The 15,832-nt window shown below is 40.9% G+C and overlaps 6 protein-coding genes across 6 annotated transcripts; 3 read left to right on the top strand and 3 right to left on the bottom strand.

The window, feature by feature from the left end:
• Positions 1-1,892: 1,892 nt before the first annotated feature.
• On the bottom strand, positions 1,893-2,378 carry LOC137194650 (histone H2B 3-like). Its single transcript, XM_067606748.1, has one exon. The coding sequence runs from the start codon at positions 2,361-2,363 to the stop codon at positions 1,995-1,997; it is 369 nt and encodes a 122-aa protein (XP_067462849.1). The 5' UTR covers positions 2,364-2,378; the 3' UTR covers positions 1,893-1,994.
• A 1,219-nt stretch (positions 2,379-3,597) lies between these two features.
• On the bottom strand, positions 3,598-4,098 carry LOC137194652 (histone H4). Its single transcript, XM_067606750.1, has one exon. The coding sequence runs from the start codon at positions 3,960-3,962 to the stop codon at positions 3,651-3,653; it is 312 nt and encodes a 103-aa protein (XP_067462851.1). The 5' UTR covers positions 3,963-4,098; the 3' UTR covers positions 3,598-3,650.
• Positions 4,099-7,256: 3,158 nt separating this feature from the next.
• LOC137194643 (histone H1-like) lies at positions 7,257-7,936 on the top strand. Its single transcript, XM_067606742.1, has one exon. It carries the CDS (start codon positions 7,284-7,286, stop codon positions 7,881-7,883), a length of 600 nt encoding a protein of 199 aa, XP_067462843.1. The 5' UTR covers positions 7,257-7,283; the 3' UTR covers positions 7,884-7,936.
• A 777-nt stretch (positions 7,937-8,713) lies between these two features.
• On the bottom strand, positions 8,714-9,741 carry LOC137194647 (histone H2A-like). Its single transcript, XM_067606746.1, has one exon. The coding sequence runs from the start codon at positions 9,462-9,464 to the stop codon at positions 9,081-9,083; it is 384 nt and encodes a 127-aa protein (XP_067462847.1). The 5' UTR covers positions 9,465-9,741; the 3' UTR covers positions 8,714-9,080.
• A 43-nt stretch (positions 9,742-9,784) lies between these two features.
• On the top strand, positions 9,785-10,278 carry LOC137194645 (histone H3). Its single transcript, XM_067606744.1, has one exon. The coding sequence runs from the start codon at positions 9,821-9,823 to the stop codon at positions 10,229-10,231; it is 411 nt and encodes a 136-aa protein (XP_067462845.1). The 5' UTR covers positions 9,785-9,820; the 3' UTR covers positions 10,232-10,278.
• Positions 10,279-12,199: 1,921 nt separating this feature from the next.
• On the top strand, positions 12,200-14,563 carry LOC137194639 (tripartite motif-containing protein 16-like). Its single transcript, XM_067606738.1, has one exon. It carries the CDS (start codon positions 12,339-12,341, stop codon positions 14,010-14,012), a length of 1,674 nt encoding a protein of 557 aa, XP_067462839.1. The 5' UTR covers positions 12,200-12,338; the 3' UTR covers positions 14,013-14,563.
• The last annotated feature ends 1,269 nt before the right edge of the window (positions 14,564-15,832 follow it).

The following is a 15,832-nucleotide window of genomic DNA, read 5'->3' as shown; positions in this document are numbered from 1 at the left end:
ACGTCATTGGTATCGGCCGATAAAAGCTCTAAAATGAAATATCGGCATCGGCGAATTATGGCGATTATGAGAGGCCAATATGTCGCCATCTCCTCCACCGCCTGACTGTGTCACCCTGACGGTCCCGGTGCTTCCTCCGCAGGCTCCACTTCACTCAAGCTGCCTGTCAGTCAGACCCGCTGCTTCTTCCCACTTTAAACCGATTAACAAACCAGGACTTGGGGGTCCACATAGAGAGCCAAAGCTAACGTTAGTTGGGAGGCTAGCAAAAGCTAGCTGGCTGTGCTTCCCTCCGGTCATGCTGTGGCTAACACTCCGCTAGCCTCCCAGCTAACGTTAGCCCCGGCTCTCCATGTGGATCCAATTGGACCACCGAGCCCCGATTTGTTATTCGGGTTAAAGTGGGAAGGAGCAGCGGGTCTGACAGGCAGCTGGGTGAAGTGGAGCCTGCGGAGGATGCACCGGGACCATCAGGGTGAAACAGTCCATCGAGGTGCTGTGGTGGTCGGCTGCTCAGATAAGAAATCCTTCAGCTGACAGGGTGTACCACTCTGTTTGAAACTTCATCTTCTTTTTTTTTGGTTTATAACGGCGGTTGGCAACCAGCGTATAAGGTGCATTACCGCCACCTTCTGCTCTGGAGTGTGGACCAGAGATTAAATCCTACACATTAATCCTGTCTGTCTAATGAGCTCAAAGAAAAAAACTACTGCTCCACCCACTTGGCATATTCATTAAAGTTTTAATGCTGAGCTCCTGAATCCAGTCTTCCTAAATTCTTCCTTCATATATTGTCTTTCTTGATCATACTAAGTACAATCTAAGCTTACATGCATAATTGTCTCCTCAACCACCTGGAAAAAAATATGTGCATATATTGGTATCGGCAATCGGCCACAATGAGTTGGAAATATCGGCATATCGGATATCGACAAAAAATCCATTATCCTGTATCCCTAATTATTATATAACTTTGATTGATAGTGATTAAACTACTCTTTGCTATTTTTCATCACTTTGGCATTGAAGTTGAATCAGTGATCATTTCCTCAATAATGTGCATAGCAGTATTATTTGCCGTTGTTTCACATGCTATATATTCCTTTTACCTTTGTTTCAGATCCACACACCCATCTTCATACACCTTTAAATATTTCAACAATAAAGGTTCATGTTCTTTTTTTTTTTTTTTAAATCTATCTCAACAATGAACAAAAAACATTGTATATTTATGTCAAAATATATTTTATCTTGTTGCTTGTATGTTTCTATTTAATATATTTAATTATCCCTTGCTCCTTTTTATTTCTACAGTATGTTCATGTCTTGTTTCTGGTTTCTTTGCCTCCGTTTTTATTCCCTTTCTTGTTTTGTAAGTTACTTTTCTATCGTTTTGTATTGTTTAAAACATTTCTCTGATCATTAACATCCACAGAAACACAAGCACAAGGGTTAGACACAATAATGTTGACATAACGACTATTTGATATGTTTGATTTTCCGGACTGCTCCTCTTGTTCTTTCAAGTTATTTTGAAAACTCACACATCAAAGTGTCATTTTCCAGATACTTTTTCTATCCGACAGAAGCTGCTACCTGGACTTGAGCCTGATATGACCTGTATGGCCTCATCAAAATACTTTCCAGCTTGTATCTTTGTCATGACATCATTTGACTGTGCAGGTCAGCTGTGGATGTGGCTACATGCTCAGTCTGAACCAAACACATTAGTTCATATTGTATTATTAAGTTATATGATCTAAGGTCGAGACTCTCAATGACCTTCCTAACAGACAATACTTGTACTGAGAAATACTGTTAATGCTTTATATAGAAATACGATTCATTCGTTCAACTGTTTTGTTTAGTATGACAGTAATGATGTAGCCTAAAGTCAAAGACACTGAACAAACATTATGAAGGAATAAAGCTCTCAGGTGAAGGTGTGGGTGGTCCTGAAAAGGACCTTTGAGTTGTTGGTACAAACAGCAGATTTACTTGGAGCTGGTGTACTTGGTGACAGCCTTGGTGCCCTCAGACACGGCGTGTTTGGCCAGCTCACCGGGCAGCAGCAGGCGGACGGCGGTCTGGATCTCCCTGGAGGTGATGGTGGAGCGCTTGTTGTAGTGAGCAAGGCGGGAAGCCTCACCGGCGATGCGCTCGAAGATGTCCCCAACAAAGGAGTTCATGATGCCCATGGCCTTGGAGGAGATGCCGGTGTCGGGGTGGACCTGCTTCAGCACCTTGTACACGTAGATGGCGTAGCTCTCCTTCCTGGTCTTTCTCTTCTTCTTGCCGGTCTTGGTGGCTTTAGACACGGCCTTCTTGGAGCCTTTTTTCGGGGCCTTAACTGGATCAGGCATGGTTAGTTCGCTGGATTTTCTCAAACGAATAACTCTCACAGGGCCAAACGGTCTCTATGTATCCATCTGATGCAAATTTCACTGCGCTGTTGCTCACACAGGATTGGTTGAATTCTTGTGAGTGAGACTGAGCATGCGCAACATAAAACACCGCTCAAACTTTGATGAACAATCTGACCGCCTTTTTACTTAGTCGCCCACCTCATCTGAAGAGTCTCCATTGTTTATAATATAATATACTGTCCAAAAATCCTTAACTATAGTGAAATAAACATATTGTATTTAGATTTAGCATTCCACAAGCTGATATGTTTTACTGATCTATGATAAAACATTAAAAGATCCATGGATTTATTTCATCAGTCTATAATCCACAATTTTTGGTGCTATTCCCTCTGAAATAATAATACTTTTCAAAAATAATGTTAGATGAATTTTATTGATTCTCCCATTTTGGACCCAACTGACACATGAAGATCATGTTTCTCTGCTCCACAAGAAGACTAACAGTGATTCCTTCAGTCTAATAATAACCATTAATGCTTATAAAATATGTCTTATCTTTATTGTGAGCTGGAGCTTTTAACACAAGTTTCAGGAAGTGTTGTTCAAATCATTTTATACACCGACTAGCTTGTGTGTTTATGTTAATGTATAATATACTGATATATGACTTTTATATATGACTTCTAGCCCCATTCTCAGTGATAGAGAGTAGCTACATTTAAGTATATGCATTAGTGTTGTACTTTCACACAATTTTTGAGGTAATTAATCTTTTTCAATATGTTCGCTTTTATTCCACAACATGGATGTCGGATTATTTACTTATCCTGAAGTTACAAAATACAATCCATTGTTTAAGATTTCAGTTAGTCAGTTAGTATAGCGCTCCAATTTTTCTTCTTTGTTTCTTGACAAAAAAAAAAAAAAAAGCATTACATACATTGAATGTAAAATTGAATATAAATGTGTGCAATAGAACTTCTTTCTAACCCCATTTATCATCGCACGACACCTCAGTTTTGTTTGTTTTTTTTTTAAGGGTGTTGACACAGTTTGGTTGTCATAACAGAAATTATTTAATGTTTGAAGAATTATTAAATAGTGATTAGCTTGAACACTGCAGCAAGCGTTTAGATAAGTCAATATACAGACCATCTCATATTTTCATTTACACTAATATATTCTAACATAATTTATCGCACAACAGGACAGCTCTTAAGAGGAGGTGGGTGGCTCTTAAAAGAGCCTTTGTGTTTGGAGATCAGCAGGTCAGGATCAGATTTAACCTCCGAAGCCGTACAGAGTGCGTCCCTGCCTCTTCAGAGCATAAACCACATCCATGGCGGTCACGGTCTTCCTCTTGGCATGCTCGGTGTAGGTGACGGCATCACGGATCACATTCTCCAGGAACACCTTCAACACTCCGCGGGTCTCCTCGTAGATCAGACCGGAGATACGCTTCACACCGCCACGGCGAGCCAGACGACGGATGGCGGGCTTGGTGATTCCCTGGATGTTATCACGGAGGACTTTACGGTGACGCTTAGCGCCTCCTTTACCGAGTCCCTTACCGCCTTTTCCTCTACCACTCATTTTCACTGATTTTCTTTTGGACGAGTCAAAAGTCGAATGAGAATCGCCTGGTCAGAGCTTCTTCATTTAAAGCGTGTTTGCGGACGTAAAAGAAGACTGGTGGCGCGGACTTTGCTGGGCGGTGCCAAATTCAGCAGCTCAGCCCACCTCGTTTTTCCAAAGCAGGCTGATCTCTTCCCTCCTTTTTGATTGTTTTTCCTCCATTTTGTATCTTTTTCTGAGATATTCGGCAGGTTAACCTGACAGCTAACATTCTGCTGTTGGTTGGAAACAGACCCTCAGCTGTAGTATTTGTATTATTCTTTCTGGACATGTGACGATCCTCTCATATCATACTATATAACATAGCTTGTTATACAAATGATTGTAGAAAACCATAAAGGCAAACCTACATGCTGTGGATTTTGGCCTCCATCACTTTGATCTTTTAACAGCCAGTATGAACAGGAGGAATGAACAGCGAGGAAACTGTGAACTCTTCCTTTAACTGTTCAAACCGAGGCTCTGGATTCCTCTTGAGCTCTTTAGGTCCATTCAGTAATCCATCCATGGAAGAAATGTTTTTGTTGTGTTTATACAAATTTCCTGACAAACAACTGCCGAAGGTGTATGGTCTGAAGAGGCAGAAATGCATCCTGTACGGCTTCAGAGGTTCAGACTTCATCTGATCATTACAACAAACCAAAGTTCCTTTTAAGGGCCACACACGTACTCTAAAAGAGCTTTTACATCCAGTAATCAAATGTGCTTCAAATGTGTTTTAAAATGGATATATCTTAAATGTTAAAATATTAAATGTTGATCAATATACAGACTACAATAACCATGCTGTTATAATAGTCTTAATCGGTACAGAGATGCAAAAAACACTTGGTCCTAAAACCACACTGATAGATCAAAATCATTTGTTTCTGGAAGTTACACCGCAGAGCTGCACACATCATAGTAAAAACCTGACTTGCTTTTCATGTGAAAATGATCATAATATCAAAGTTACTGTAATAATCACTGGAGATGATGAAATGCTTTGAAGGCTGAGTTCATTGGATGGATTTGAGTCCTTTATTTCTCTGGTTGCACATCTGATTCTAGATTTCAACTCTATAAACAAGTGAGCAGCAGCGATTCAGATTCCTCATGTCAGTGTTGAATTTATAATTCTATTCAATTCAATTTTATTTATATATCGTCAAATTACAACAAAAGTCATCTCAGGGCACTTTTCACACAGAGCAGGTCTAGACTGTACTCTTTAATTTACAGAGACCCAACAATTCCCCCATGAGCAAGCACTCAGCGACAGCAGTAAGGAAAAACTCCCCTTTAACAGAAAGAAACCTCAAGCAGGACCAGAGTCTAGGTGGGCGGCCATCTGCTTTGAGCAGTATAATCAAATATAAATCCCATGTTTTAGTGGATTTATTATTTTAAATGCTCTGAATAGATGATTGAGAGCAGAGTGGAGTCTGCAGTTCACAGCTCCACAAAGTCTTGAATATGACTCAACAATAGGAAATGTAACATTAAAGGAGCTATGAATTTGATTTATACTTATTTATTCATTTATTTATGTTTTTATATAAACACGTCAATCCTGCCTGTCAGCAGAACAACAACTCAGTTAATCATTGCTAATACATTAATAAATAAGTCAGTGTCAGACACTAACAGTACTTTTAGGGACGAGACAGTCCTGAACAGAACTAGTGACTTTTGTTTTTTGTTTTCCAGCAGAGGAACTAAATTAATCTCTCTGCAGTCATCTGAATCACACCAACACTAAGAAAAAATATTCTCAAAACATCTAATTAATGGAGAAAATAATGTCTGAAGGAGTTTAGGAGGTTTTGCGCTATTTTTTAAAGTAATATTATTGACATGTCTAATAAAATGGGAATATATATTTTTACATATATGAACATATCAACAGTGATGCTTTATTAAAATTCACCTAATGTATGTCCACTCGTTACTCTTATAGGGCCTGATTTTGTGCACTGGCCCAGGGAAAGCCTTTATTATTACACGTTTTTTTTCTAATCAAATGGTTTTATATGGATGTCAGTTTTTTTCTTTCTTTAAAAAGGCTTCTTTTAACTCTGAGGAAGTCGTAACCTGTGAAAGTGAAAGTCCGTCAGCAGAACACACGGAATAACTGTAACTGAAATACTGCAGCAAAGCACAAACTGAAATACTTAAATTAGTACATTCAGTGAGGAAACCGTTTAACGCACCTAATAGTTGATTATGCCGCTTATAACATGGTTATTTGCCAACAATATAAAAGAAAGGCATTCGCAAATATTTGATTAAAGTTTTTCACTCAAAATCGAAAGGTTATGAAGCAGCAGTTTACCGTTGTCGTGACAACTTCCCAAACTGAACTTGCCGCCAGCCTGAACCGAGACATAAAATTCACGTAGTCATAAAAATTTCACAAGTGTCATTAAGCACAACCGCAGAGTTTGTATCCAAATCTTTTGGTTTTGGTAGAGAAAGTCTCTCAGTATATTAACTGCCCATATTTTGCCCTTTTTGTATTAATCTCATCCTTCTCTTCCTCTATCATTTTAAGCTCTCCAGGTGTCAGTTCCTTGTGCCGTTTTTCGCTCAGTTTCTTTCTTTTCTTCTCAATTCATTTGTCCTCTGCTGCGTCTGCGGCTGGTGGGAACAGTGTTGCAGATTATTTATTTATTTATTATTTATTTATATTAAATAGTCTTCAGAATAACAGAAGAAATGTTCACAGTCACAGAGAAGCTCTAACAGGGAGTCTGGCTAAACTGCATCATGAGCCTCATCAGTGTGTTTGCTGCGACCAGAATCGCTTCATATTATTACAAACTGATCACCAACAAATGAATGTTTTTACTTTGAGTCTGTGAACAAACATGTGAGCCAGCTGGAAAGCTACTTTTGGTGGAGCTCTGATGTATTTTACAGCATTTTAGGAGAGAAATGAGAGAGAAAAGCCGCTGAGCAGTGCTGTTGACGACGGTGAACAGGTGAGGTTTGTTTGCTCCACAAAGAAAAATCAGAGAACATCAGAGCTCTACATGACTTCAATATGAAGAGACACAAGTCCGCTATCTGCTGCCTTCACTGTCAGCCTTCAGCACTTGTCACACACTCAGTTTTCACTCTTTTATTACTAAGAGAAAACACAAGTGTCAGACATTCACACTGCACAGAGGAGGCAGCAGCTGGACTGAGTCTCCACGGTTCTCATGGTGTGTTTAAATGCAGCCTCCTGCCTCTGACTCTCCATCAGTCTACTCAGACTCTGATTGTTCCGTGTCGGATCAAAACTTGTAGAAAACAATGGCAGAAGTAGCTCCAGCTCCCGCCGCCGCCCCGGCTAAAGCCGCCAAGAAGAAGGTTTCCAAGCCGAAGAAGACTGGCCCCAGCGTCAGCGAGCTCATTGTTAAGGCTGTGGCCGCATCCAAGGAGCGGAGCGGCGTGTCTGCAGCCGCCCTCAAGAAGGCTCTGGCTGCTGGAGGTTACGATGTGGAGAAGAACAAGGCCCGCGTCAAGACCGCCATCAAGAGCCTGGTGGCCAAGGGGACTCTGGTCCAGACCAAGGGGACCGGGGCCTCCGGCTCCTTCAAGATGAACAAGAAGGTTGAAACCAAGGCCAAGAAGCCCGCAAAGAAAGCTGCTCCTAAAGCCAAGAAGCCCGCCGCCAAGAAACCCGCAGCGGCTAAGAAGCCCAAGACAGCGGCAGCCAAGAAGACAGCAGCTGCTAAGAAATCCCCCAAGAAGGTCAAGAAGCCCGCAGCGGCCAAGAAAGCAGCCAAGAGCCCCAAGAAGGCCACCAAGAGTCCCAAGAAAGTGGCCAAAAAGGCTCCTGCAGCCAAGAAAGCCCCCGCAAAGAAGGTGGCCAAACCCAAAGCCAAGAAGGCAGCACCCAAGAAGAAGTGAGCTGTCATCAGTCTCAACATCTCAACCTGATCAAAGGCTCTTTTCAGAGCCACACATCTTTATCTAAGAGCATGATCCTAATTATAATATGTTTTAACTATATAGTGTTTTCACGCTAATTGATAACACGGTGGCCTTTTTATTCAGCAAAGTAAACTTATGTTAAAGATAAAATATGAAAATGAAGTCAGATTAGTGGGAGAAGGAGCTCCTTTGATCCTCTTAGTACCTCCTTTAATAGGCAGTTATATGTAAAAATGGTGACTGCAGTTATAAATATGGTATCAATTCATAGTCATGTTTTTAGAAATATAATTTCAAATATGAAATAGCCATTCTTCTAAAAATCATTTCCTGTCCTCATCAACTCAATTATAAACTTATGTTTTGCATATTTGTGTAATATATCAACATTACATATCCATAACTAAAGAAAAACAACAAAATCTAAAGGGAACTTCACCGTTTCATGTATTATGAATATGTGACACACTGAATAAATCACGGGGGTAAAAAAAGTTACTCTCATTTTTGGCTGTGAAGCCAATAAAACTGGCCAAGTGGGCCAGTTGGGGGAAAATGTTACTGGATCCTGCATATTCTGTTAACTCAGTCTGTGTCATGGTCTGCACTGAGCAGCACCAAATACAGAAAATCTCTTGGGATGACATTGAACTATTGAAAATGTATTGTAATTAAATGTATTGTTGCTATGACAACTTCATTATCATTAATATGTTGGATGAACATATTAATGTGTTTTACAGCAAAGACCCTCAAAATGTTTAACATGATTATGACACTTATGACTGTACAACAACCCCCTCCTTTCTAAATCAGTTTAACATTATGCCTTTTACCTGTAGTCAGCAAATCCAGTTTAATATTTATGATAATTAGTTAAGTCAGTTTAAAATAGTGTACATTTCATATAGGTTAATATATAGACAACCATTGTTATAAATTACTACAACTAAAGACTAGATTATCTTCTTTTAAATGTTGATGTGATATGATTTGAATGCAGTTATCACATATTGTAACACTGACTATCAATATATTGGATACATTATGTACATAATTTGTGTCTTAACGACAGTGTATGATAGAAACATGAGGATCTGTGTTCTTTATCAGGAGTGTGTGGCTCTTAAAAGAGCCTTTGCTTGGTTTCCAGCAGTCAGCCAGGCTCCAGGTTTACTTCTTGGCGGGCTTCTCGGTCTTCTTGGGCAGCAGGACAGCCTGGATGTTGGGCAGCACGCCGCCCTGAGCGATGGTCACTCCGCCCAGGAGTTTGTTGAGCTCCTCGTCGTTGCGGACAGCCAGCTGCAGGTGACGGGGGATGATCCTGGTCTTCTTGTTGTCGCGGGCAGCGTTTCCAGCCAGCTCCAGGATCTCAGCGGTTAGGTACTCCAGCACAGCCGCCAGGTAGACGGGGGCGCCGGCACCCACACGCTCCGCATAGTTGCCTTTGCGCAGCAGCCTGTGAACACGACCGACTGGGAACTGGAGCCCGGCACGAGAAGAGCGGGTCTTTGCCTTAGCGCGGACTTTGCCTCCGGTTTTGCCTCTTCCACTCATTTTTCGGTTATTTTCTAGAATGTGGACTCAAAGAAAGTGTGGCCAAAATATAGCAAACCTTCCTTTATATCTCCGCGAGCAGGCAGGAGGGCTGATGTCTCCACCCACCACAAAAGAGGCTCCAGCAGAAGGAGACTCGCTCTCATTTTGGCGGACTTTTTCAAACGACTCATGTCCAATAAGCAGCGGAGGTTCATGCTCCTGTAGGCGGTGCTGAGCTCCAGGAGGAGCCGCTCACCAATCAGGACCCGGAGGTCTGAAGCAGCGTCACACTTACACAGCCGCTCCGACACTTTAAGAGCGGCGTGTCTCCTCTTCTCGCTACTATTTTCTCTTGATCAGAGAAAGAAGAAGAGATGGCAAGAACCAAGCAGACCGCCCGTAAATCTACCGGAGGCAAAGCCCCCAGAAAGCAGCTGGCCACCAAGGCTGCCCGTAAGAGCGCCCCGGCCACCGGCGGCGTCAAGAAGCCTCACCGTTACAGGCCCGGTACCGTGGCTCTCAGAGAGATCCGTCGCTACCAGAAATCTACTGAGCTGCTGATCCGCAAGCTGCCCTTCCAGCGCCTGGTCAGAGAAATCGCTCAGGATTTCAAGACCGACCTGCGCTTCCAGAGCTCCGCTGTCATGGCTCTGCAGGAGGCCAGCGAGGCTTACCTGGTCGGCCTGTTCGAGGACACCAATCTGTGCGCCATCCACGCCAAGAGGGTCACCATCATGCCCAAAGACATCCAGCTGGCCCGTCGTATCCGTGGAGAGAGAGCTTAAACTGTCTGCTGCTCCACAACCCAATAACGGCTCTTTTCAGAGCCACATCACTCTCACTAAAGAACTGCTTCCTCTGCTGTCTTTACACCATCAACATTTTATTTTATGTTTATGCATCAATTCCAATCTGTTCTGTATCATGTTTTGGTGCTATCAGTCCCCTTGTACTCGCATACATTTTAACTTAAACTTTAATTGTGGTTACAGAGCCTGCCAGGCTACGTCACACCAATACGTTCACATTAATTGTATTTTCAAGTGGCAGCTAAAACTGAAAAAGATTTTTAGTGAAGTCAGGGATGGCACAATCTAAAACTGTGTCAGTGAGAAATTACTGATGGTTATATAATCTTAGAGCTAGGATACAATTATAGCTACATCACATTTTATCTAAAGCTTTATTTCATCAATTATGTGAAAATCCATGTGATAAGTGTTGACAGGGTGCCCTCTGGTGGGCAGTGTCTCTCCGTAACCTGCACAGTAGAAGTCAGAGGGGAAGAGTGAGGATCACAGCTGCTCAGAAAAATGATGAAGCTGCAGTTTAGTGTTATGTGTTTGCAAGTTAAAGAAGACACTGACCAGTTTATTTAGATAATGAATCTGTTTTAGTAGTTTTCCGGTTAAATGGTGTCACCAGTGCGGTTTCCTCCTTAATTGACTGATAATGTCTGCACTTTGTCCTTGCCGTGTGTTATAGTCTTCATTTAGTTTGGTCAACATGTCTAAGTTCTGGTTATTGATCTCTGTGTAAGAAGTGTTTAGAACAGTGGTAGTAGTAATAGTTCTAGTAGGTGTGGTGTGCTATTGAAGTGTGTGTTGTAAGATATGTAGATATAGTGCATCACATCCTTTGGTTTGAGGTTATTATGGAAAGAATTGTAACCCTCATTTACCCATAAGGTCTGCTTGTTATAACTGAACAATAAGTGACTATAATACACAATGTAAATGTATTCTCTCATGTTTTCTATTATTTCCTTCAGTAGCACATAACAGGAGTGTCTGCTGATTGGTGGCAGTTAATCAATAAACCCACTGCACCATAATTTACCAAATTCTCGTCTCTGACCGGACGTCTGTGGTAATTCACCTGTTCTGAATCAGATAGGCCCACATAGCAGAATAATTTACAATGAGGGAACAACGTGGCCTCTGTTGTGAAACTCTTAAGATTAATGTTAATGAAATACTGTGGTAACGATTAGAAAATATATTCAGGGAAACATTAAGAATTTTTTTTTATATATAGACTGTTTGCCAGCATTGGTTCCAGCTACTGAACTTCAGTTTACCATGATGTGTTTGGGTTGTTTTTATGAGAGTTTCTCTTTACAAAGATGCTTTTGTGTAAAAAAAAAAAAAAAAAAAAAAAAAATCATGACATTGATTAATTAAACTTAGATCCTTTACTGATGTGATGAGAACTTGTTACAGTCTCCAGTTTAACTGCAGAGCCAAATAATCTGATGAATTCATGTCCTGTGGGATTCAGAGCTGCAACAACATAACTTACTTTTTGTTTTGTTTTTTTTTAAGTCTAACATTTGAATATAGTTTCTATTTAATTATCTTAAAACAGATCAGAATTTAAAACGCTAAAACATCTTAAACCAAATATTATTTGGTCACATTTTGGGAATTTTATTATTTTACAACTGTGTTTTCATGTCTTCATTCTTTATCTGTTGTGTTTAAGATTTTGTATTTAAGAAAAAGTTAAATTGAGCTGGATTTTAGTTGAATACAGGAAATTTGAGAAATGAGGAGCCACCTGTAGATCGTTCCCAAAGTCCCAAGATTACTTTGCCAACAGAAAGCAGGTGATCAGTGTTTTCAAATGAGACGTGAGCTTCATTTGAATGAATCATAGCTTGATAACTCCTCCTTCATCTTCCTGCTCTCAAACACAACAAGCTCCACTCTGTCCACGTATTTCCTTGTTCCCTCCCCTTCAGATCTACAGTTTGAAGATGGGTATAACCAACATGTAAAAGAGCTGCAGCCTCCATTCACTGCAGAAACACATGCTGTTTAGATCAGAGCTCAAACTAGTTTCACTTCTAAGAAAGTGAAACTCAGACAGTCGTTGTCACTGAGAGGTGAAATGGCGCAGCAAGGAGCTCAGCTGGACGGAGCAAAATTCTGCTGTTCGATCTGTCTGGATCTACTGAAGGATCCGGTGGCTATTCCCTGTGGACACAGTTACTGCATGAGCTGTATTAAAAGCTTCTGGGATGGAGAGGATGAGAAGAAAATCCACAGCTGCCCTCAGTGCAGACAGACCTTCACACCGAGGCCTGTCCTGGTGAAAAACACCATGTTAGCAGATTTAATGGAGGAGCTGAAGAAGACTGGACTCCAAGCTGCTCCTGCTGATCACTGCTATGCTGGACCTGCAGATGTGGCCTGTGATGTCTGCACTGGGAGGAAGCTGAAAGCCCTCAAGTCCTGTCTGGTGTGTCTGGTTTCTTATTGTGAGAAACACCTCCAGCCTCACTACAATGTAGGTCAATTAAAAAAACACAAGCTGGTCGACCCCTCCAAGAAGCTCCAGGAGAACGTCTGCTCTCGTCATGATGAGGTGATGAAGATGTTCTGCCGTACTGATCAGCAGAGTATCTGTTATCTCTGCCCTGTAGATGAACATAAAGGCCACGACACAGTCTCAGCTGCAGCAGAAAGGACTGAGAGGCAGAGAGAGCTCGAGGTGAGTCGACAAAACATCCAGCAGAGAATCCAGGACAGAGAGAAAGATGTGAAGCTGCTTCAACAGGAGGTGGAGGCCGTCAGTCGCTCTGCTGATAAAGCAGTGGAGGACAGTGAGAAGATCTTCACTGAGCTGATCCATCTCATCCAGAAAAGAAGCTCTGATGTGAAGCAGCAGATCAGATCCCAGCAGGAAACTGAAGTGAGTCGAGTCAAAGAGCTTCAGGAGAAGCTGGAGCAGGAGATCACTGAGCTGAAGAGGAAAGACGCTGAACTGGAGCAGTTCTCACACACAGAGGATCACAACCAGTTTCTACACAACTACCCCTCACTGTCACAACTCAGTGAACCTACAGACTCATCCAGCATCAATATCCGTCCTCTGAGATACTTTGAGGATGTGACAGCAGCTGTGTCAGAGCTCAGAGATCAACTACAGGACATCCTGAGGGAGAAATGGACAAACATCTCACTGACAGTGACTGATGTGGACGTTTTACTGTCAGAAGCAGAACCCAAGACCAGAGCTGGATTCTTAAAATATGCATGTGAAATCAAACTGGATCCAAATACAGCAAACACACGTTTGTTATTATCTGAGGGGAACAGAAAAGCATCATCCATGAGACAAAAACAGTCTTATTCTAGTCACCCAGACAGATTCACTGTTTGGCGTCAGGTCCTGAGTAGAGAGAGTCTGACTGGACGTTGTTACTGGGAGGTGGAGTGGAGCGGGGGAGGAGTTGGTGTAGCAGTTGCATACAAGAATATCAGCAGAACAGGGACGTCGGATGAATGTAGATTTGGACTCAATGACAAATCTTGGGCTTTATATTGTTACACTGACACTTATACATTTTTTTACAACAACATCTCAACTTCCGTCTCAGGTCCTCGTTCCTCCAGAGTAGGAGTGTATCTGGATCACAGTGCAGGTATTCTGTCCTTCTACAGCGTCTCTGAAACCATGACTCTCCTCCACAGAGTCCAGACCACATTCACTCAGCCTCTCTATGCTGGACTTTGGCTTTATAATTATGGAGACACAGCTGAGTTCTGTAAACTCAAATAGACAGAAGTCATTTTAGACTTCATGTGTCAGATTCTGTTGTAATTCTTCATTTTGTTTGTCTCCATTGTTTCTGAGAGCTCGTTGCTGTGGTGTTTCTGAACTGCACAGAGATCAGCTGTCAATCAAACTGGGATTGTCAACACTTCATTTGTTGTTCTGTTGATGTTTTGAGTTTCTTTAAATGTCACTTTTTCCTGTTTATTTTTAGCCATGGAGGCTATCACTGCTCATAACAATGTTTTTAACTTTTACTGACATTTCTTCAGATGTTGTTTCTCTTCCACTTCAGTATCTTAAACAGAGAACACACCAGACCTTCATTTATTGTAGATATTTTGTTCTCATCACTTTGTTAGTTTGTTAAGAAATGTGTTACAAAACTGTAATTCTCCTGATAATAATCAATAAGGAGATCAATTATTGTTTTCTTGTACATTGCTGACATTCTGGGTTAAACTAACTGACTGTGGATGAAGTGACAACAAGAGTCATTTAACAGACTTTACTGATTGGATGTGTGAACAAACTTAAGCTTTACAGAATAAATAAAGCAGTTTTTCTTAAGAATGAACAAAGTATTTTTCTTCGGTCTTCATTTCAGGATCTCATTCAAAGCTTTTACTTTCAAACTTTTCTCACTAGAACAGCTTTGTCACAGAGAAAGTGTGACTTTTACTTCCAACACTGTTGGAATATAATTAAGGATATAATTTTGTCTCAGCTCACTCTGAATACCAGTCTGCTTTCAGGGGGAGACAAACTTCTCACTCAGTCCGGTAAAGAACCAAAGATGACTGCTGTCTGATGATTGATTAACTGCCTGTTGAGTGTAGTTGTTCTGAGAAAGGGAGATGATTAAACAGTGACTGCCACCTACTGGCTTTGTGCAGGGGGAGCATTGTTACACTGAAACTGGAGGGATGCTTCCCAAAACCGTCGCCAAAAAGTTTGAAGAACTGCTGTATAAATAATCAGATATTCAGGGCTTCAACTAACAATTCTTTTCATTCTCCATTAATCTGTTGATTATTTTCTTGAGTAATTAATTAGTTGTTTGATCTATAAAATGTCAGAAAATGGTAACAAATGTCAATCACTATTTCCCAAAGCTCAAGATGTACCAACAATGTCTTGTTTTGTCCACAACTCAAAGATATTCAGTTAAGAAACCTGAAAATATTTACATTTAAGAAGCTGGAAACAGAGAATTTTGGCGTTTTTGCTCAATAAATGACTCAAAATGATCCATCGATTATCAAAATTGGTGATAAATTTTCTCTTGATTGAATAATTGATTAATCAACTAATTGTTGCAGCTCTATATTGTCTACTTTCTCTTGACTGGAACTAAGGTGCCTTTGCCAAACCACGACAAACAGCCCAAGATATACAAAAAATACTTTCAGACATATAATATATCAGAATTCATGTTATTAATGTGTCATTTTAGATATTGAACAAAAATTGGCTGTTGTGGCCAAGTTATTGGTCTTCATAATTTCTATTTAGCACAGAGACCCAGAAACCAACCAGTACTCCAGGCCCCAGGTTTTGTTTACATCAGTCAGTGTGTAGTAATTTGATTAAGCAGAGCTTTATTTAGGAAATACACCATGTGAACACAGCGAATAATAAAATAATGTTTTGTACAAGCCCACCCAATTATGTGATACTGCAGGTTTATATTGTATTTTGTGGTGCAAATTTCCAAACAATATCCTAACATTCATTAGTTTGGAGGAAAACATAGATTTTTTATGACAATTATAAAAATGTAAAAAAAATCACCTCTGGGTCAAAATGCCCCCAGGATGCTCACT

The sequence above is a fragment of the Thunnus thynnus genome, chromosome 12 (genome assembly GCF_963924715.1).
Source record: "Thunnus thynnus chromosome 12, fThuThy2.1, whole genome shotgun sequence".
NCBI classification, from domain to species: Eukaryota; Metazoa; Chordata; class Actinopteri; order Scombriformes; family Scombridae; genus Thunnus; species Thunnus thynnus.
This window is presented reverse-complemented; position numbering and strand designations above follow the sequence as displayed.